The 22,710-nt window shown below is 39.8% G+C and overlaps 1 protein-coding gene across 1 annotated transcript in view; it reads right to left on the reverse strand.

The window, feature by feature from the left end:
* The window catches only part of AATF (apoptosis antagonizing transcription factor), a 139,268-nt gene that overhangs the window by 73,587 nt on the left and 42,971 nt on the right, over positions 1-22,710 (reverse strand). The window contains 3 exon segments of the mRNA XM_088455959.1: positions 1,953-2,120; positions 2,241-2,442; positions 6,670-6,784. Coding sequence (XP_088312085.1) covers positions 1,953-2,120; positions 2,241-2,442; positions 6,670-6,784 — 485 coding nt within the window.

Genomic DNA, 22,710 nt, shown 5'->3' on the forward strand with positions numbered 1-22,710 from the left:
ATTAACATGTTACCCTTTTCTGTACTGTAAAACCCCAATTACTGCATGAATTGTAGGTTTTAGTTATCTGTAAATCATAGAAGACCATTATTGGCATTGCAAAAACACCAAATGAACGGAATCACCAAAGCCATCTTCGGGGGTATAAGAGCAGCCGTGTTGGGAAACATGCGCATCCAAGAGCTATATTTCTGGGCCCCTGCACTGCGGCTAGTGCAATGCTAGAGGAAAAAGCTTCCTGAAACGATCATTAACATCTGTCAGATTCCTCCTTGTGGTAAGATTAGTGAATAGTGTCAGCTAGTGTCAGGCAGGAAACTGTACAAGATGATCACTATACGCATTATTGGAGAATTGGGAGCCAGCTGCTAGTGACTGCTCCTGGCAATAGTGTTTCAGATAAAGGTGAAGAGTACCTTGGCAGACAGTACATATATATTGTTTGGAAGGCTAGGTGAGTTCTGATGCACACTGACATCACGTGTGGCCATTCTACATACTAGTCACCTGAATGGGCTCTGCTTTGTATTTTAGTCACCAGAGAGGTTAGGAACAAATGAGGTCCACTCTTATCCGGTTGTAAGGGCTCATTTCTAATGTCAGCCATAAAGGTTAAAAAAAAAAAAAAAAAAAAAAAAAGTGACAAAACTAGCAAAAAGAAACAGAACAAGCAGTGGGGTGTAATGTAAACTGTAGATCATATTCTTGAAACTCATGGCATTGATACTGTTATTATTATTTAATGACAATATACAGCTTGCAGTAATGGAGCTGCTAGGACGGATTTTCCAGGACTTGCTGGTGTTTACCACCTGTGCATGTCACTATGAAAAAAGAGTTCAGAGAGAAAACTCTCCAGGCACGTCTAACTGACTGACTTACCCGGTTAAATATTAAACAAAATATAAAAATTATATAATGTCAGTATGAGCAGAGATAAGCCTTCATCATAGGGTAAATATCCAGCAAATAACCCACATGACGTTTGTGCACATGCTATTTTTGTAGCATTTTCTGTGTTACATGCCATTTTGTTACATAGTGCACATCTGTTTTATGGTGTAGTTACATTAAAAGAAATAGAAGAAAAACAAAATACAAAACGTTCAATAATCCCTTCTTCTGGCTAGAACCTCTACTACTGGAACATCTCAACATTCTTATACAAATATAACCACTATTATAGATGCTGATGAGTGCAGCTGACTTCTCAGTGCTATTATGGTATGAGTGGAGGTATGGAATGTATATAAGAAACCCAGCTCTTGGAAGGCAAGTGCAATCTAGATATCATTTAATAGATTTTTCCACATCTGGCATATTTTTCATCTTGTAGTATATGGATAGCGTTTTGATCGTTTATACCCAATTTAATAGAACTTTTCAGCACTAACCATTAAAAGGTAGCATGCTCTGCAGAGAGCTCAGCTTCAGACTTACAATAGCAAAAACTTAATAGATTCCAAGAATTGGCAGAGCCCCTGACTTCCCCTGCTTCACTATAATGAGCTATATGTGAAAACACTTTATTATTAAGCACAGTACGGAAATTGCGCTTAGGAATGGAGCAATAATGTGAAGTGGAAACACCCTTTCCCATTTACCTAGTGAATCACAGGAGCTTTGGAGTAGCACTTGTCATCAGCAACCAGAGCACTTAGTGGATATTTACCCATACATTTATGAACAGTTCAGCTTATACAACAACCATTATACAACATTCAACATATCTATCCACAATTATTAAAGACATATCTTAAACAAATATTTTACGTATTTGTCTTCACATAAAAAAGGGCTTCTGTATTCTCCCTCCCAGGCATTTACACGCTCCTATGCTTTTTTTCATCCAAAAACCTACAATAACACTAGAGTGCTATTACTAAATAGCGCATCTCTGCCATGCAATAAACAAAGGGACTATGCTACAAAAGTTATAATAATATGAGTACCATTGTCTCATCAGTGGTATGCACTGACATGGGTGGAGACTCGTGCTGAGATTTTCCTAAGATGCTATAAAGTGACCGTTTTGTCTGTGTGCGTCTCTGCAGTCTCTCCTTGTCACTCATAATCTGTTCTATTTGTAGCAATATGGAGTGCTCAGAGCTACCAAGGCCCTGAAAAAGAAGAAACACATGTTAAAATATTACAATTATAAGCTATTTAACGAGAACAGGATCTGGCTATTTATTCAATTACACTTGTAATTTGACAGGGCGATAAAACCCATACAGTACCTTGCCTATTTTACCAGTAAGCTTGGTCTTGTCATGCCACTTTTGTAAAGTGGTATTTCTGTATAATCTGATATCAGCAAACCGTTTTGCCATGAAGTCTGGATACTCTTTAACTTGTAACTTCCTTTTAAGGTAACCTTTATTTTTTGGAATCTGAGCCTCTTCTTTCTCCATTTCATCATCACTATGGATTTCTTCATCACTGGATATAAAATAGAATTGTGTACAACAGATTTTAGAGTGCCAGCTAGAGAGCAACTCAACCACTGCAATAATAGGAGCATGACGTGTGTGAAATATCAGTGATCCTCTATGGTATAAAAACAATAGTTTCAATCATAGACATGTGCTTTTATGTAAAGCTCATCATGCGATAAAAATCCCCCTCCCCTTAACTCAGATATATATTTTATATACATATAATTTCGAATGAATCTTCACATAGAACATAAATATATTAAAATGTGTGTGGTTGGGGAGTAGTAAAGGAATCCAGATGTTTTTCTGTCTTTCATTTGTGTATATCCAGGAGAGAAAAAGAGAAATGTGCAACACAGGGTTTGCGGAATGTCCATTCTAATTTAGCAGGGATTACTTATTTATTTCCTGAGTTGTACACTACAACCAAACAATACATTAATCTCTACACAATCCCTGAAATCATCTACCCTGCATGATGGTAGGCTGCAAGATGAATGTACAGATTGTGTCTCCCATATCCAAATATTCCAAAACACAGAATTTTCCGAAATACGGATTTTTTGAGTATGACAGAGTGAAACCTTTGCTTTTGATGGTTCAATTTGCACAAACTTTGTTTAAAATGCAAAATTAAAAATAATATAGAAAATTACCTTCAGGCTTTGTGTATATGAAACAAATGCATTTCATGTATGTACATAAACTTTGTTTGAGCCAGAAAATTATTGAAAATATTGTATAAAATGACCTGCAGGCTGTGTGTATAAGGTGTATATAACACAAATGCATTCTGTGCTTAGATTTGGGTCCCATTCACAAGATCTCATTATGGTATGCAATTATTCCAAAATACAGAATATTCAGATATCCAAAATACCCCTGGTCCCAGCATTTTGGTTATGGGAGACACAACCTGTATCTGTAACACATGGAGCCAGAGGAATGCAGGAGTAAAGAAGCATTAGGGAGACTTTAAAGGGAAGATTATACAGACAGCAGGAAATCTCATGAATTGGTTACAGAGATCCTATACATGGAGGACTTTCCCTATTCTACTAGGTTATGCATTTGTAAAACTGGTTCAAGCCACTTTATTATCCTTTCTGCCATAATCCGATATTTGAATAAAGCCACCTCGGCAGTGCCTTCACCACCCTAATTCCCGCAACTGTATTCCCAAAAAATCATCAGGGATACATTGTAATTAGGGATGTGCAGGCTCGGATAGGTTCGAGTTTGCACGTTGAGTTCGGATTTTTCCCTCCAAAAAAACGGAACTTAGAAAGAGGCAAAACGTCATCTTACATGGACGAACATCATCATTCCTGGACCAGGAACCTATCCGAGCCTGCACATCCCTAATTGTAATAGAGTTGGGGTATAGAAGGGAAGTACCGAAGACACTTGATTCTACAATGAAGTACAATGAAACCTCCCCAGTGCGTATGCAGTATGCATGCTCATACAACACGTATGCTACAACATATTCCGTAGGTATACACGTCAAAACAAGAGGGTGCCATCAAGTAACCAGTTACTGGAGAAACACTAACAGCAAACTTGGCTGAGCACATGGGAATATGCACAATTCATCTCAACATTGTATATGGTAAATGTAAGCACATATATGGATGGACAAACTGAAAGATCCAGCCATTGGGCAAACTGAAAAATCCAGCCATTCAGATGACCACATATGCAAGTGGATAAAGGGAGGACAGGATATATCAGTGGACCTGATAAAAATCCTAGTTGATCAACTGCATGATCATTTTGTGCCTACAAAAGATGCAATTTCTGGCCAATTCGATATAAAATGTCCAAATTGGCCATCAAAACCACCATGTATGGGCAACTTAATTTATAGTTTTGAGTCGGTTTACGAAAACACATGTATATTAATTGCGTTGAGAAAAGTAGAGTGATGATTCTACTTTATGCACTAGTTACTGTTACGTCACCACCACAAGTCATTTTAAAGTGAGACTTTAAAAACTGCTTACTTTGCAGAGTGCAGCCAACACTGGCACTCCTGCAGCTGGTGCAGATCAGAGCTCCATATCCCCAACGGTGCCTAAAGCAGTAGGAGGTTTCAACATGTATCAGTTTCCATAGGACACCAGCAGTGCAGAGTGCTGAGGCATATTCCAGGGCATGCTGGGAGCTCTCAAATTCAGGAGCTCTGTGAACCATTCTGTAGCTTGGTAGTAGACGGCTGTATTCTAGTATATGGACCCGCAGCACCCTTGCTTACTATTCCAGCGCTGTTAGCTTCAATCATGGCCTGTTTATTGGGGCAGCAACATATTTCATCCACCTCTGTTGTCTTTTTCAAGCTTAAATTTCAAGTGACTAGCATTTCCTGTGCCTAGTCCAGTTGTTAGGAATATGATGTAAATGGCAAACCTATCAGTGGCAAGCACCCATGTAGTACATTCTTTATGATGTTATATTTCAGTACACTTGGGTCTCTTGCTCTAATGCGGCCCCTGCGTTTACTTATCACATCAGCAGCTAGTGTCCTGCTATTCTGTTTAGGTCTTGCATGTATTTTGTTATTCCAGTTAAATCTTATCGGTACAAGTTTGTTTTATGCAAAGCACATGGGTCTCCTTATTTCAGTTATAAATAAGTTAATAGTAGTACTGGAAATGTACACTTTTATTCAATCCATGAGACAATTCCGTTGCTTTATAGCACTTAACTGATTAATGCTTAAGGTGCATTCACATGGTACGATCAGTCAGCGATACGATATCGCTTACTGATCGCCCTGCACCTAGCCGGAGCGCTGGATGATCGATATCGATCATCCAGCACACCACCGACAGCCAATGACCCACGCTCAACGATGGCGGGTCCCTATAGTAACCTGGTCGTTTTCGACCAGGTTGGCCTGCATGCACGGGCGATGGACGATATAGTTATCGTTCATACATGCCCGCGCACCGTTGGTGGGGATCAAAAAATGCACGATATGATAGATATCGTTATCGTGCATTTTAATTGTCCTGTGTGTACGCACCTTTAGAGAGATTGTTCATTCAAAATATTTAAATCCATCTTGTATATGCCCTGCTTCATGGGTTAACAATATCAATTAGAATTCTGAAACCAGTCAGTCAAACCTATAAGGATTTGTTAAAGTAGACAGAAATTGTGGGTCCACTGATAAAAGTAGAAAGGGTTCTCAAAATTAAGATGCCAGCAGTCTTTTTGTTTAAGCTCACTGCTGGCTTTTGGACAAATTATCTTAAAGGACCACTAAATTCAAATTATTTTTATTTATTCTTTTATCCAGAACCCAAGTTTTGGATAATAAAAATGCAGACTGGTAGTTTAAGCTCTGAGATTTGGTCTGTTCACAGAAAGAACACCTAAACCATTTTATATACTTATGTGTACACACAAACATATATATAGATTTACAATTTCTTCTTCATATTAGTAAATAGGGTCTGCCTGACATAATATGGAAATTATTTTCTATGGACCGGAGTCTCATAGAAAGTGGCCGCATTGCGTGTGATTCTGAATCATGCCCTACGTATCACGGAAAATATGAAGAAACAGCAGGGCATTCCCACTGTCTGCCATATTTGACATTGGACGGCCGTTTTTTGAGGAACATGACAAAAGTATAATTCTAATAGTAGCTAGTAGCAATTCTAGATCAGTCAACTAACCAGCACTGGAGCAAGTAATGGCAGGCCCATTCAACATAATGCTTTGCAACCCTAAAATTAACTTGTCATATTAGCCGTCATAATATCTAAAATGAGTACCAATATTAATAATATACCCAACCAAAGTAAGGATACGAGAAATTCCCAACATTTTTCAAGGATGAACGTGTGATATTCCTCGGGGACAAAAAAAAAATCTTTTAACCTTGAGGGATCCAGCGCCCAGCTATGTTCTCGTTCCATCCCAATTAGCAGTACATGATTTAGTCTCATCACTTACATGATCCAGGCTAATCTACTGGATTGAGGTTTTATTTTTGTTTCATGAATATTCTTTATATTTATTAGTGTTTAAAACTTCCAAATAAGACCATCAACTGTGATAATGAATGTGATGCAACTGCCAATAATAATTTTTAAATAATATAAAATCCTACTTTGCAACATTATATTGCTTTCAACATATATTATTTTACAAAATCTTAAAATGAAGCAAATGAAAGCTTGCTACAATAGAGACAGAAAAAATATGTTATGTTTACCTGTCTACATTGCATTTCTTTCCATCTATTAGGTGCTGTGTTTCTGGAAATTGGAATAGTAGCTCGTCTTGCAACTGGACAAGAGACCTCATTAATTCCTTCAGAGCTTTATAGCCTACAAAGCAAATTTTGGACAGAACAGTATTAAAATATTGGTGAGATTAAGAAATATATTATTGGATATGTTTTTGATTGTCGGTAGATAAACCATTAACCCAGAGGTTCACAAACTCAGTCATTACAGAGATTATATATCTATATATATATATATATATATATATATATATATATATATATATATATATACACATACATACACACACACACAGTCAGGTGCAAAAATATTGGGACATTGACATAATTGTCATATTTTGGCCTCTATTCACCACCACAATGGCTTTGAATTGAAACAAGATGTGCTTTAACTGCAGACTTTCAGATTTAATTTGAGGGTATTACATCCAAATCAGGTGAACGGTGAAGGAATTACAACGGTTTCTATATGTGCCTCCCACTTTTTAAGGGGCCAAAAGTAATGGGACTATCAACTCAAAAGCTATTTCATGGACAGGTGTGGGCTATTCCCTCATTATTTCATTATCAATTAAGCAGGTAAAAGGTCTAGAGTTGACCTAGGTGTGACATTTGCATTTGGAATCAGTTGCTGTCGACTCTCAATATGAGATCCAAAGAGCTGTCACTATAAGTGAAGCAAGCCATCTTTAGGCTGAAAAATCAAAACAAACCCATCAGAAAGATAGTAAAAACATTAGGTGTGGCCAAATCAACTGTTTGGAACATTCTTAAAAAGAAAGAACGCACCAGAGAGCTCAGCAACACTAAAAGACCCGGAAGACCACGGAAAACAACTGTGGTGGATGACAGAAGAATTATTTCCCTGGTGAAGAAAAACTCCTTCACAACAGTTGGCCAAATCAAGAACACTCTCCAGGAGGTAGGTGTATATGTGTCAAAGTCAACAATCAAGAGAAGACTTCACAAGAGTGAATATAGAGGGTTCACCACAAGATGTAAACCATTGGTGAGCCACAAAAACAGGAAGACCAGAATTAGAGTTTGCCAAACATCTAAAAAAGCCATTACAGTTCTGGAACAACATCCTATGGACAGATGAGACAAAGATCAACTTGTACCAGAGTGATGGGAAGAGAAGAGTATGGAGAAGGAAAGGAACTGCTCATGATCCAAAACATACCACCTCATCAGTGAAGCATGGCGTGGGCATGTATGGCTGCCAATGGAACGGGTTCCCTTGTATTTATTGATGATGTGACTGCTGACAAAAGCAGCAGAATGAATTCTGAAGTGTTTTGGGCAATATTATATGCTCATATTCAGTCAAATGCTTCAGGACTCATTGGGCGGCGCTTCACAGTGCAGATGGACAATGACCCGAAACATACTGCAAAAGCAACCAAAGAGTTTTTTAAGGCTAAAAAGTGGAATGTTATGCAATGGCCAAGTCAATCCCCTGACCTGAATCCAATTGAGCATGCATTTCACTTGATGAAGACAAAACTGAAGGGAAAATGCCCAAAGAACAAACAGGAACTGAAGACATTTGCAGTAGAGGCCTGACAGAGCATCACCAGGGATGAAACCCAGTGTCTGGTGATGTCTATGCATTTCAGACTTCAGGCTGTAATTGCCTGGAAAGGATTTGCAACAAAGTATTAAAAAGTGAAAGTTAGATTTAGGATTGTTTAGTTTGTCCCATTACTTTTGGCCCCTTAAAAAGTGGGAGGCACATATAGAAACCATTGTAATTCCTACACCGTTCACCTGATTTGGATGTAATTACCCTCAAATTAAATCTGAAAGTCTGCAGTTAAAGCACATCTTGTTTGTTTCATTTCAAAGCCATTGTGGTGGTGAATAGAGGCCAAAATATGAAAACTCTGTCAATGTCCCAATATTTATGCACCTGACTGTGTGTGTGTGTGTGTGTGTGTGTGTGTGTGTGTGTGTGTGTGTGTGTGTGTATGTATGTATATATATATATATATATATATATAAAAATACACCAAGTTCCGGCACTCATGAGGTAGTCCAATTATAACTGGTCCGGGTGCCTTCCACATCTGAAAAATCACTGACAAATATAGCTTCCAATGGCGGCACTCCGTTGAAATAACATCACTCACATATATATATATATATATATAATGTATGTATATATATATAATGTATGTCAAAAATCCACTGCACTCTCCACTCCCAGATTTGGGGTGCACACCTACACTCGCCATTCCCAGGCATGCGGTGCAAGTGGCTTGTGACCACATTGCTTACATAGATAAAAACAGAAATCTCAGCACTCAACATTGTTAAATCACTCACAATAATATGTAAATAAATAATGGGGTTTTGGATCATGGATTGATCAATGCAATTAAGCCTGCAGCCCACATCACGGGACCCCATTTCTCTGCAGGTCCTACACTATCTGTCAAGCTTATGGAAACCTGGTAGCTGCTATCAGAGTTTAAACTGAAAAAATGTTAACTGGTTTAAAGCTCACCTGCCAACTAACTTATGGCTTTTAAAGTCAAGACAGTCACCAAACATAGGGCCTGATTCAGAGCCGGACGCTCTGACCAGAGCGCTCGCTCTGAATCAGGGCCCTCCTACATGAAAATGGAGCATCCTCCTGGACGCTCGCATAGCTGTGGGTGACCACCCACAGCTTATGCGAGCGTCCATGATGATGGGCGCGATGGTCAAGACCATCGCGACCATCGGGCTTGGCCGTCGTTATTCGGGTCTCGCGCATGCGCACGACGGAGCTTTCTCCGTCGTACGCAAGCGCAATTCGGCACCATCGACCCGCTTGCGAGCGTCCTGCGCTCGCGAGCGGGTCTGAATGACCCCCATAGCTTGTATCATACTAATATTAATATCACGAGCGTTTGGGTGTTTTGTGATGTCGCCGGGAGTGTCGTCCATTGCTGCATTTTTTTTTTTCCTTCCCAACACAGGGATAGGTAATTTAGGAAGGCACCAGGTGCACATCATATCTTTAGCTCTTTGGAGTGCCGGCCATAATGGCTGTGTGTATAAAATAAATATATATATATATATATATATAAAAAACGCAGCAGTATGAGCAGGACTCAGACACTTGGTAAAAAAAAAAATTACACGGAGACCAGGCGGTCTAAGTCAACAATGAAACAACATCCTGATGAAAGTTCTGTAAGGGAATTGAAACGTTGACTTAGACCGCCTGGTCTCCGTGTCATTTTTTTTTTTTTTTACCAAATGTCTGAGTGCCGCTCATACTGCTGCGTTCTATTTGATTGAGGAGGAGGGCACAGACATAAGTGGTTTCTTCAGTTTGGACTAGTGCCGAGTACCTGGACAAACATAATAAATATATATCTATATCTATATATATATATATATATATATCTATATCTATATCTCTATATATCTATCTATATATATATATATATATATATATATATATATATATATATATAATCATAAAATAGAAAGAAAATGACAGCGCTGTGAAACACCAAAACCCTGATTTGGTGCAAACAAATATCTTGTGTGATGAATATAAATATATGTAGAAAATCAGCTATGTCAGTATTAATTCAACCCATTTAATGGTATAAAAAATATGAATATAACATATCAGACAAACAACACTGGCCAATGATAATATACATATAAATTACACATAAATAATAAAAAATACAATGTAGCATGAAAATGACCAACTGTTGTCAATCACTAGATTTTAAATAAGAAACATCATATAAGAAAGGATAGCTAGCAGGTAATATCCTAATCTTCAAATCCCATATGTAGGGAAAAAGATGACACTGTGTTGCTATTGTGTCAATCGTAGTGAACCATGTTCCACAGCAAAAATACACTTGTAGCAATTTAGAATAGGCTGATGATGGTATTCCTCAGATTTATTCTTATTCGTATGTATATTCTCCCACAATAAGGGAAACATAGGCAAAAAGCCTTGCTAGTAATCCAAAAGTTATTGTAATCATATATCACTCAACAGCGTTCTCCAGAATGTCAAAGCCTAATATCAGGCACATGAATTGTAATCCAATCACTGAAGGCTTGCCGCCGTGCTGAACCAAAAATAGCCCAAAGTAGCCTTAGAATCTGGGCAATGTGATGCTGCGGCCAGCTCACTGGAACCTATGCAACTGGAAGGCGCGTGGACCCGACTCCACGAGCCGCCCACTCAGAGGTGAAGCCGCCCTGCCGCGAGGTGACCCGTCGTGCTGACCAGTGTAGCTCCCAGTCCAGGCACAAGAACCCGGGCGCTCTCCGCGACAAACTGCGGCAACCCGGTTCACCTGATGTAGGGCAGCTCTCCGTCTCTCATATACAGGAGAGGACTGGATCTGATAAGTAGATATGCCCAGGGCTGGTGGTGGCAAAGCTGGTTAAAGTATTCTCTGGTGGTGATTCCTGTAGCATAGAGTTTCTCTGATGTGTTTCTTCCCGTATGGAATTTCCTCAGAGGGGTGAGGAATACCATCATCAGCCTATTCTAAATTGCTACAAGTGTATTTTTGCTGTGGAACTTCGTTCACTACGATTGACACAATAGCAACACAGTGTCATCTTTTTCCCTACATATGGGATTTGAAGATTAGGATATTACCTGCTAGCTATCCTTTCTTATGTGGTGTTTCTTATTTAAAATCTAGTGATTGACAACAGTTGGTCATTTTCATGCTACATTGTATTTTCTATTATATTTATGTGTAATTTATATGTATATTATCATTGGCCAATGTTGTTTGTCTGATATGTTTTATTCATATTTTTTATACCATTAAACGGGTTGAATTAATACTGACATAGCTGATTTTCTACATATATTTCTATTTAATTTTATCATACCAGATATTTGCTTGTACCAAATCAGGGTTTTGGTGTTTCACAGCGCTGTCGTTTTCTTTCTTTTTTTTCTATGGTTAGCGACCCATGACAGCAGCGTGAGACATCCATTGCCACTTCTATCAGTGTGGTCAAATTTATTCTTGTTACTTTTGCAGCGCCGTTGGTTGTACATTTTCCTTTTTTGCTTTCTTTCAAAATAAATATATATATATATATATATATATATATACATACACATACATACATACATACATACATACACATATATACATACACACAGACTCAAATAAGGAATTTAAAACAAAGTCACACTTTCTATAAAACGGTTTTATAGCCACGGGAGCACACATTTCTGCTCACACCCTCCTAAGGTGGCAAGCAGAATTGTGTGATAAATCCGTGGTTTGGGTGCCCTAACCAGGACATTACATGGGTTTAGCAGTTTTATGCGGTCTGTCGGTTTGTTCTAAGTTGGTGAAAATACTACTGAACCAAATTTCATGAAAACTGCATAATTTTGAAGTGGAAACTCCTAGAAATAACCTGCACTTTGTTACTGCTGAGCTTTAACTTGATGGATCGAGATGAAACAAACAAAATGTATTGACTTCATCAATGCAAGAGATAGGGGTGGCACCATGCGCACGGCCGGTAAGGGGTCAGTGGAGAGGCACTTTGGCCTGCATTCACTTGAATGGGATAGGCTACACATCAGACACGTACACAGTCACTAGGAAGCGATAAAGTGGAGAGTGATAAACGACCAACCAATTCGCTCCGAACTGTCATTTTTCAAACACAGCCTGTAACATGATAGTTAGGAGATGAGTGGCTGGTCGTTTATCACTCTCCACTTTATCACTTTCCAAAGCTTAATATATCTATCCCACTGTCTTTAACATTGCTCACCTCATTAAGAGCTTTAGCAGTGTTTCTCACAGCGACTGTAGGTAGAGACAGAGTACCATTTAATAATGAGTGATATGCTTGTTATCAGTCAGTGCTAATCTTAAATGATGCTTCAACCAATCAGCTCACAACTGTCATTTTTCAAACATATAGGGGTATTCAATATGGGAGCGAAAACATCGTTTTTGCGTTAATATCGCACCTATGACGTCATTATCGCAGGTTTTAGTTTTACACCGTATTCAATTTCAAAGACTTTTCGCAGGTTCGAAAAGTCTTTGATAAAAAACGGGGATAACTTTTCACCATTGAATAGGTGTCGAAAAAAAGTGCAGAATTGGGGTTTAGGGGTGCAGGCTTAAAAAAATAGCCTGCACCCCTGGGAATGACATTTAAAATAGAACTGTGTCAAAAAAAGTTTTTTAAAAAAATAGGGACACCCCAAAAAATGAATTTAAAAATTGGGGTGAAAAAAAAAAAATGGGAAAAAAATTGTTAAACAGTAGGGAAATAGGTTCAGGGCTATTCTGCAAGTATGCGGCAGATGTTTTTTAGAATAGATTTATAGCGGCAGTGCACAATTGCAGAATTTTTAAAAACTTACTTTAGGTACATCAAAATATGCTAGTACCCATTTTCATGTACCCCAAATTTGATGGGACCACTTAAAAACACGAAAAAAATAACCTAAGTGCTCTTCTGCATCACTTCTTCAATGTCGGGAAAAAACACCTGCTGCGGCTATTTAAATCCCTGACTTTCAATTACAGGCTAAAACGGGGGTACCCATAGTGATCCCCCATGTTTTTACAACTGTAGGGGGTCCTACAATTTTTTTAAGGAAAATATTGTAACTTTACGCAAATCCCACTTCGCAGGCTCCCGTTTTCGTTAGTTTCATATTGAATACGGGGATAAGCGGGCGCGCACCCGATACTTTAACGCAGGTAAAAGCTCCGATATGAAACGTAAACTTCGACAGCGCAGTTTACGTTTCATATTGAATACCCCTCATAACCTGTAAAGTGATAGTTAGGAGCTAATTAGTTGAAGCACCATTTAAGATTTGTTACAAGTGATAACAAGCATATTACTCATTATTAAAATCAGGACCTTACAGATGAGATTTAGCTCTCAGGTTAAGTGCCCGGAGCCATCTGATTATTTTCTGCTACAAGCCATAGCTCTTGGGTTAACAGCCCAGAGTTCAGCAATTACCGCCCATGGTAAGCCCACGACTAGCCCCAGAAGCACTAGTTAATGTAGATTTTTGCTCATATCTCAGGAGGGTGTAAGAAGTCGTCTGCGTTAAGTGCACCTGTTGGGCTAGTCACTGGCTTACAGCGGGCAGTAATTATATAGTTACAGCCACTTAACCAAGGAGCTAAATCCCAGTGGTAAGTCACGTAGTTAACTGAATTTCCCCGTTTGCATGACTGAAAGAGGAAAACATACTATCCTTTTACTTTGGGGTTATTGTTCTCCCCAACACAGCATTCAGGTCTCTAGGGAAAAATATAAATAAAGTAGTTTGAGCTCAGGGGTCTTTAAAATGAATGTACCCATGTATGCAATTGCATATGATCTATGCGGGAAAACAATAAATGGAGGTGGATTTCCATGCTCATCTGTGACTACTCTAGAGAACGAGTAGAACAGAACAAAAAAGTGTTTCAGGTAGCTTGTATACCAAGTTGGATAACCTTGGTTATATGATGTACATATACGTGGTGTCGGCTAACATAAATGATGAAGAACAATCATAGCGCCAACAACTATCTTATGGTTTTTACAATGTCCAATTCAATTTCAGGCCTTTAACCTCAACACTCATTCCAGTAAAACATATTGGTGGTTGATAATGCTTCTAGTTGACAGTTACCCACTGTCCCTGCCAACCGTAACAACTGTTATTTTACTACCTTTAGTCAATCGTATCCTACGTCTCTTAGGTTGTAAGCTCATTAGGGAAGGACCACCATTATGTTCTGGGTCATATCACTACTTAATTTGCCCTGATTGTATAGCACTGTGTAATAAGTTATCAATTTTATAAATGAGTAATAATTCAACATAGCAACATAAATTAAGACAACTGTGAAACTGTTCTAAAACACTCAACACAAATGTAAAATTAAAAACCAATTAAATTTTGTTTTGGTATCTGACAAGCCAACCTTGTGGGCAATAATCATACAATATGAATTAAATACAAACACTTTAGAAAAATAAAAAGCACAAATTACAGTAGTGAAAACAAATAAAATACATTTAGTTAGGATAACAAAAGTACAAAATAAATTAAAAAAAATAACTAGTCCAAACACAAAACCCAATTGCAGTGAGAGAAACACTTCCAGGCACAACATGTAACAAAACCAGTTATAAAACGTGTCTATTTTGCTGCTGTTCCTACCTCCATTTCTTACCTCAAGAACAATTATCATTTAAATCCACAAATACTACCAACTGCATTGGTCATCCCCAGCAATTAATCCCCCAAGAAACACATCTGATTAAATCTTTTCAAGCAAATCCTTTGCTTTGCTTTTGTTGGCTCACTTCTTGTCAACATCCATTAATATATGCCTTTAATTCTCCCACAATCTTAAAAAACACAGATTCCACCGTCTTCAACTTTAATCAACTCTAGGGCCGGCATTTTTCATTTCATAATAATGTGCTGCTTGGAATTCAAGAGGCAGGGCTGACATCAATCATTCGGTAAGAATTTTTCCACTGCAATAAATATGCAAATGAGGAAAGCCAGTCAGTCGTATTTCAGATCCGACTTGCTAGTGTTTTTTTTCCTTTTTTCTTTTTTTTTTTAAAGAAAAGACACAAATTTATTAATTGCCAGTGGCCAGAGGAATCCTATTACTGTGGGCATTGATTACAAAGCTGTGAGAGTGATTATTGTGCAACTTGCGACCTACCCAGGCATAAGGAAAAATTATTAAAGCACGACAGATTATAAACTCAGAATAACAATAAGCTTTTAACATTTAGACCCCTTTATTACTTAAAATATATAATTGTATATAAAATGTTGGGGATGCACTGTAGAATGTATGAGACATGGAAAAACAATTTAATAAAATTTATCAAAATAAAGCAAGATTTTTATTTTCAATGACAAATTTTCTGACATAGGCAACACCCCCTTTTCAAAATACCTGTCAAAATATTTTCAGAGATGTCTTACAAAGTGTTTTAGAATATAAACACTATAAATAAGGTCAGAATTAAATTACTTCTAACTAGCACGTGTCTTAACATTTTTCCGTAACAAGAGGTTTGGAGGATTCTGATAGAGAGGAGAAGAGGCAAGGACAACAGAGCTATATAAAAACAGTTTTCTGAAACCAATGCATAAAAACTGGTACAAATCAGAACTAGGCTCCGAATTTAGGTGTAAGAAATCACGATGTACAATATGCAAATATATAGCAAACAAGACATGATATCTTCACATCCCAAAGAAAAAATGTAGAAACTTTAGATCAGGGCCCTAAAGATACCTGTTGAAAGGTCACCATGACAACTAGATTTTACCACTGTGATCACCGTCTGAGAAAGTCTAGGGTTTGATCCAGTGATGAGGTTTTTGCTTTCTTTTTTTATTTTAACAAACAAGTGTAGAAATGTAGAAATAGTCATGCTGAATGAAGACCAACCGCAATTTAGAGATTGGTGGAGGAGGAGGTTTGCGTGCTCTTGAACAGCTAATACTTGTCAATTTCAAATCTCACACTGCATAGCTCTGCTCTACTAAACCCAATCCTGTTGCCATGGAGCAGGGGCAGTCGGTTCCTGGGGTAGCCCCAGAGGTCACTGATGTATGCCGCCGGCATTTGTAGGCTGTGGAGGCTGGTGTGCATGCTGCAGTGCAGTGTCTTGCAGAGCTCTGGTGCATTGGTCCGAGTCCTCACCCTGCTTTCCAAGGCATATAATGGTCATGGTGTTTTCTCAGGACTTGGAACTGTCTGTTTAACATTGTGCTTCCGCTGGATCTACAGAACTGTCCCCTTTGGCCTCTCTGCTCTACAGTGGCTTTACGGTGCCATATAGGACAGTTTCTAAGGGCTGGAGCTCCCAATGTGAACAACCAAAATGCGCCCCCCACCCTCAAAAAAGCTTAAGACAGCAAGTTTGCCCCAGAACGGGGGCATTGTCTCACAATAAGGGGTGTGGACTCACATGAAAAAGACTACCTTATGAATGAATAACGTTAACATAACCATAGCATTAGGGACAGCGAAACCTGCTAAAATCTCCAAGGCACACCATCAGTCGTGTGGCATGATATGAATTGGGGGCACAACTGTGAGGCATAAGATTTTGGGGTGCTACTATGTGACAAACTATGAACTGGAGACCAAAGACGGACACTGGGGCCCTGAAGGGACATGTGCGCTGATCCAAAGTTTCATATACTTTGGTCATTGGTGATGGCCTCTCTCCTAAATTTTTGAGCTGGTTCCTAGATTTTACAAAAATCGGTCGACCCATGTCTTAGATTATATAAAATGTGAAACCACCTATGTTGTTAACTGTTACAATGTCCCTGTGCATTACAATATAGACAAAGAAATTTCTAACTTTGCTTTATGGAAAATAAAAGAAACCTTAATAGTAAGATATGCATAGGTTCGACCTATGCAGTAATCGCAAATACATGCTATAGCGCGTATTTTGCCAGATATTGAGGACCGAGGACTCACTTTTAGAAAATGGTAGAGTTCCCGGGTACGCAGCCAATCCCTGACAGGTTGACAGGGATTGTCCACAGCACAGCACATCCCAGAGGAAGAAAAAGATATATAAATATCCAAGCAAGCTTATAAATTGCACTACTATGGAAAAAGAGTGCTTAAAACTAATTAGATGGTTGTTCTGCCACCTCTTATTTTCAGTCCAAACACTCTGGGGGGATATTCAATTTGGAGCGAAAAGTCCGTGCTGGACTTTTCACTCCACATCGGAGGTTTTCCAGGGATAAAGTATCGGGCGCATGTCCACTTTATCCCCTTATTCAATTAGAAATCAACAAAAACGGGAGCCAGCGACAAGGTATCGCCACAAAAGCGGAAATTTGGGGGAAATATTCCAGGGACCCCCCCCTAAAGATGTCTAGACATGGGGGATCACTACGGGTAATCCCATTTTTACCTGCTGAAGGAAGTCAGGGTTTCTAATTGCTGCGGCAGGTGCATATTTGCGGATATGAAGAAGTGGTGAGGAATAGCACTTAGGAATAGTTATTTTAAAAAAAAATATATATATATCAAATTTGGGGTTCATGAAAATGGGGGCAAGCATATTTTTAAGTCCCTAAAATTATATTTAAAAATTCAGCAAAAATGCACCTGCCGCTACTCCTGCAATGAAGAAAACACCTGCCGCATTTAAGGGAACCCCTCTGGAATCAATTTTGAATGTGTTCCCTATTTTATTTTTTTTTACACCCCAAAATTACACAGATCTTTTTTTATTGGTCATTCCCAGGGGTGCAGGCTATTTTTTTTTAAGCCTGCACCCCTAAACCCCAATTCTGCACTTTTTTTTCGCCATGTAAAACATGGTGAAAAGTTATCCTCGTTTTTTCAAAGACTTTTTGCACCGGCAAAAACTCTTTGTAATTGAATACGCGGATAATTGAAACATGCAAAAATGAACGCCTTCCGACTTTTCGCAGCCAAATTGAATACGGCCCTCTGTAGTGCACATTTGCATACGTGCAAATCATTTTGCCGCTTATCCATTATGTTGATAAATTATCTAATGTTTTTACTACCTGCCTGTTTAGTTGACATACAGGATTAACTGAATGTTGATTAGCGTATAGTATTCTAAACCAAAAAAATAATATTTTTGTAGTTAAAAAAAATGGTATTGTCTCCCAAATCCTAATTGTGTATGACATAACAAGCTATTTAAGGCGGCTATGATTCATGAATAAGCTAGTTTATTAGTAAGTTTCTTGCAGTCAATGGGTAAACCTGTAGTCAGTTAATCTAGAGGTAATGTTGTGGCTGGTCTCAGCTCATCAACCCCTTGATGGGATCTGGATCCATACCTGGGAGCAGGGCTCGACAAAACCCGGGGGGCCAGGTCGCCATGGCGACCAGATTTTCAGCAACCCCCAGGCACTGTATTGCAGACCGCAAGCGCGGTCCACACTACAGAGTAACAAACACAGAGCCGCCATTGGCGGCTGTATGTTTGTTATAGCAGCCAATGAGAGTCTGTCAGACTCTCATTGGCTGCTGCGTCGTCCACGGAGTGAGCCGGCTGGGGCTCACTTATAAGCTCCGCCTTCCGGCTCACCCCGCAGCAGCTTGGGAGAGACATCATGACGGCTCTCCCATAGTGCAGAGCGGCCAGCGGTGGTCGTTGGCAGGAGCGTGGATCATGTAAGTTGTGTTATCTTTTTTTTCTTTAAGGGGCACTGAATAGGGGGGGTGGCCGCTACTGGAGACACTGTATAGTTTGGGTGGCCACTACCGTGGGGGCACTGTATGGGGGGCCACTACTGGGGGCACTGTATATGGGGGACTACTACTGGGGGCACTACATAGGGGGACCACTACGTAGTGGGGGTGGCCGCTACTGGGGCACTGTGTAAGCGGGGGGATTGTTACTAGGGCACTGTATAGGGGGGCGCTACTAAGGGAAATGCATAGTGGGGACTACTACTGGGGGCACTACTACTGGTGGCACTGCAGAGGGGGGGGGGAGGACTACTACTGAGGGCATTGCATAGGGGGACCACTACTGGGGGAACTGCATAGGGGTGCCCAAAGCATATTCTTGCATCTGGGCCCACCACTCTCTAATTCGGCCACTGCCGGTGGTGGCTTTGCTTACCAGGGGTTTTTTGACTGCGGAGGGTGGTCTTTCTGGGGGTTGATTGCCTGGAGAGGCGGATTAGCTGCTCAATAATATTGCTGTGGGAGGGTGGTTTACCTGGGGTACCCAGTTAGTGGTGTGGCCATGGGGGTTGGTTACCTGGGGCGTAGGTGCTCAGTAATGCTGCCCCGGGGGAAGGGGGGGGGTCTGGCTCCTACACTTTCATCCTGGCTCCTAGGTTTTAGAAAAATTTGTCAAGCCCTGTCTGGGAGTAACTTCTGGGACAGTGCAAATTTAGCAGTGCTGACATGTCATACCGGGGGAGATGTATGAAGGGGCGATATGGGGGTTAAGTGGTATCTGTGCATGTTATGTGCATGATAACGCTTCTCTCCCATGTATAAATGTGGGTTTGGGTGTTAAATGAAAGGGTCACTATGTGCCCCTGTCATTATCGGCATTGCTATCTACAAGACAGCAAGCCATGTATGAACAGTCAGTGGCACTGACCATTCCGACAGCTGCAGCAGTCGTCGCCCCACCACAGCAGTGACAGCACTGCTCTACTGGCGGCCGGGAGGTGAGACACAGCGCATCAGCACTAGGATGCGCTTTGGGCTCTGGCAGGGATCTCCAGAGGGGGAAGTTTTCACCCCCCCACTCCAGCAGACAAGATGTTCTTACATCTGTACTGCTATAATAAATCTCCCCACCATCTCAAACCGGCACACTTCGAGCACTGGTTATACCACAAACTATGCCTTACATTTCCTGCTGAATGTGAATGAAGCAAAGCTTCAATTGGAAGGAGAATTTTTGCTGCTAATAGCATGGGACTTCAATCATGCGTGCATTGAAGGACATCTAAATTATAATTCATTCTCTTAACCTACATTTTGATAACAATATTCAGACAGTATGCACGTTATAAACACACACACACACACAAGCACTGCCTATACCACTAAACAAAAGAAAAACGGAAAGCAAGTAATCTCTGGACCATTGTTAGAAAAAGCAAATAAACCCTCCTTCAATTTAAATGAATCACCACAGCTGGAGAAATGTTACTGGAAAATGTCTGTAAATGTTTCTTCCAGGACAAAACATTACATGCAACTGTACACAAAAGGTATGCACTATTACACCTTCCTGCCCTCATTACATTCACTAAGAGGAGTTTAAAAAAAAAAAAAAAATGCTGGGTAGCAAATAGTTCATCTACAGGTTAAAAAGTATTCTTGACATTAACTTGTTATGGTAGCAAAGATGGAACTTCATTTTTAGAAAAGAATGCACAAAGAAAAGAACTTGGAAATATGCACCCTAACTGCAAGGCTTATAACAAAAAACCCCTACAAATACAATACCATTAAATGACATGCTACCAACTCTAAGATTAATGTCACATAGGCTATATAAAGGGAGGACCCAAGTCAGCCATAACTGGAATTGGCTATAAGCAATGTTGAGCGGTAGCACTTATAGTGCCACTATAGCTCTTTCTGCTTTGCCTTTTATCGAGGCAATGCAGGATGCAATAAAATGGACAAGAGAACCAACCAGCGATCTATGCACTCAGAGCATCAGCCTAGTGAGGATGTGCTGCATCTGGTCTCCTGGCTGGCACCACTATGCATGTGCGAGATGTCGCACACAGGTGGGTCCTCACTGCACAGAACACGTACCGCTACAAGAGTGCGCTAACATATTACTAATATCCGAATGATTTTTCTATGCAAGTAGAGGTGGTAAGTGTGAAAAGTACTATAAAAATATACTGGTAGGTTAACTGGCTCCCAACAAAATATAACCCTAGTATGTATGTTTGTGAGCATGTGGTATGGAACATAGATTGTAGGCTCAACTGGGGCAGGGACTGATGTGAATGACCAAATATTTTCTGTAAAGCACTGCGGAATATTTTGCGCTATATAAAATAACTGGTTATAAATAAATAGTGCAATACTGAATTTCTGCATGTATGAAAGCAGATAACATAGCACTTTTCTCTTCAGTATCTGCAAACATCTGTTATCTGCTTTCATACATGCAGAAATTCAATATAGCGCTATTTATAATGCATTTCACACTTACCACCTCTACTTACACTACCGTTCAAAAGTTTGGGGTCACTTAGAGATTCTTATTTTTGAAAATAAAAGCACTGTTTTTTTCAATGAAGATAACATTAAATTAATCAGAAATACATTCTATACATTGTTAATGTGGTAAATGACTATACTAGCTGCAAACGTCTGTTTTTCAAGGAATATCTACATAGGTGTATAGAGGCCATTTCCAGCAACCATCACTCTAGTGTTCTAATGGTACATTGTGTTTGCTAAGCGCGTTAGAAGACTAATGGATGATTAGAAAACCCTTGAAAACCCTTGTGCAATTATGTTAGCACAGCTGAAAACGGGTTTGCTCATTAGAGAAGCTATAAAACTGGTCTTCTTTTGAGCTAGAGTATCTGGAGCATCACATTTGTGGGTTCGATTAGACTCTCCAAATGGCCAGAAAAAGAGAACTTTCATGTGAAACTCGACAGTCTATTCATGTTCTTAGAAATGAAGACTATTCCATTCGAGATATTGCCAAGAAACTGAACATTTCCTACAACGGCGTGTACTACTCCCTTCAGAGAACAGCACAAACAGGCCCCAGTACATTAGAGTCTCTAGTTTGAGAAATAGACACCTCACAAGTCCTCAACTGGCAGCTTCATTAAATGGTACCCGCAAAACGCCAGTGTCAACATCTACAGTGAAGAGGCGACTCCGGGATGCTGGCCTTCTAGGCAGAGTGGCAAAGAAAAAGCCATATCTGAGACTGGCCAATAAAAGGAAAAGATTAATATGGGCAAAAGAACACAGACATTGGAAAGAGGAAGATTGGAAAAAAGTGTTATGGACAGACGAATCGATGTTTGCGGTGTTTGGATCACACAGAACAACATTTGTGAGACGCAGAACAAGTGAAAAGATGCTGGAAGAGTGCCTGACGCCATCTGTCAAGCATGGTGGAGGTAATGTGATGGTCTGCTTTGGTGCTGGTAAAGTGGGAGATTTGTACAAGGTAAAAAATTTTGCAACGCCATGCCATACCCTTTGGACAGCGCTTGATTGGAGCTGATTTCCACCTCCAACAGGACAATGACCCAAAGCACACCTCCAAATTATGCAAGAACTATTTAGGGAAGAACCAGGCAGCTGATATTCTGTCTGTAATGGAGTGGCCAGTGCAGTCACCAAATCTCAACCCCATTGAGCTGTTGTGGGAGCAGCTTGACCGTATGGTACGCAAGAAATGCCCATCAAGCCAATCCAACTTGTGGGAGGTGCTTCAGGAAGAGTCGAGTGAAATTTC

Source organism: Taudactylus pleione, unplaced genomic scaffold (genome assembly GCF_031769625.1).
Source record: "Taudactylus pleione unplaced genomic scaffold, aTauple2 ptg000682l, whole genome shotgun sequence".
Classification (NCBI taxonomy): domain Eukaryota; kingdom Metazoa; phylum Chordata; class Amphibia; order Anura; family Myobatrachidae; genus Taudactylus; species Taudactylus pleione.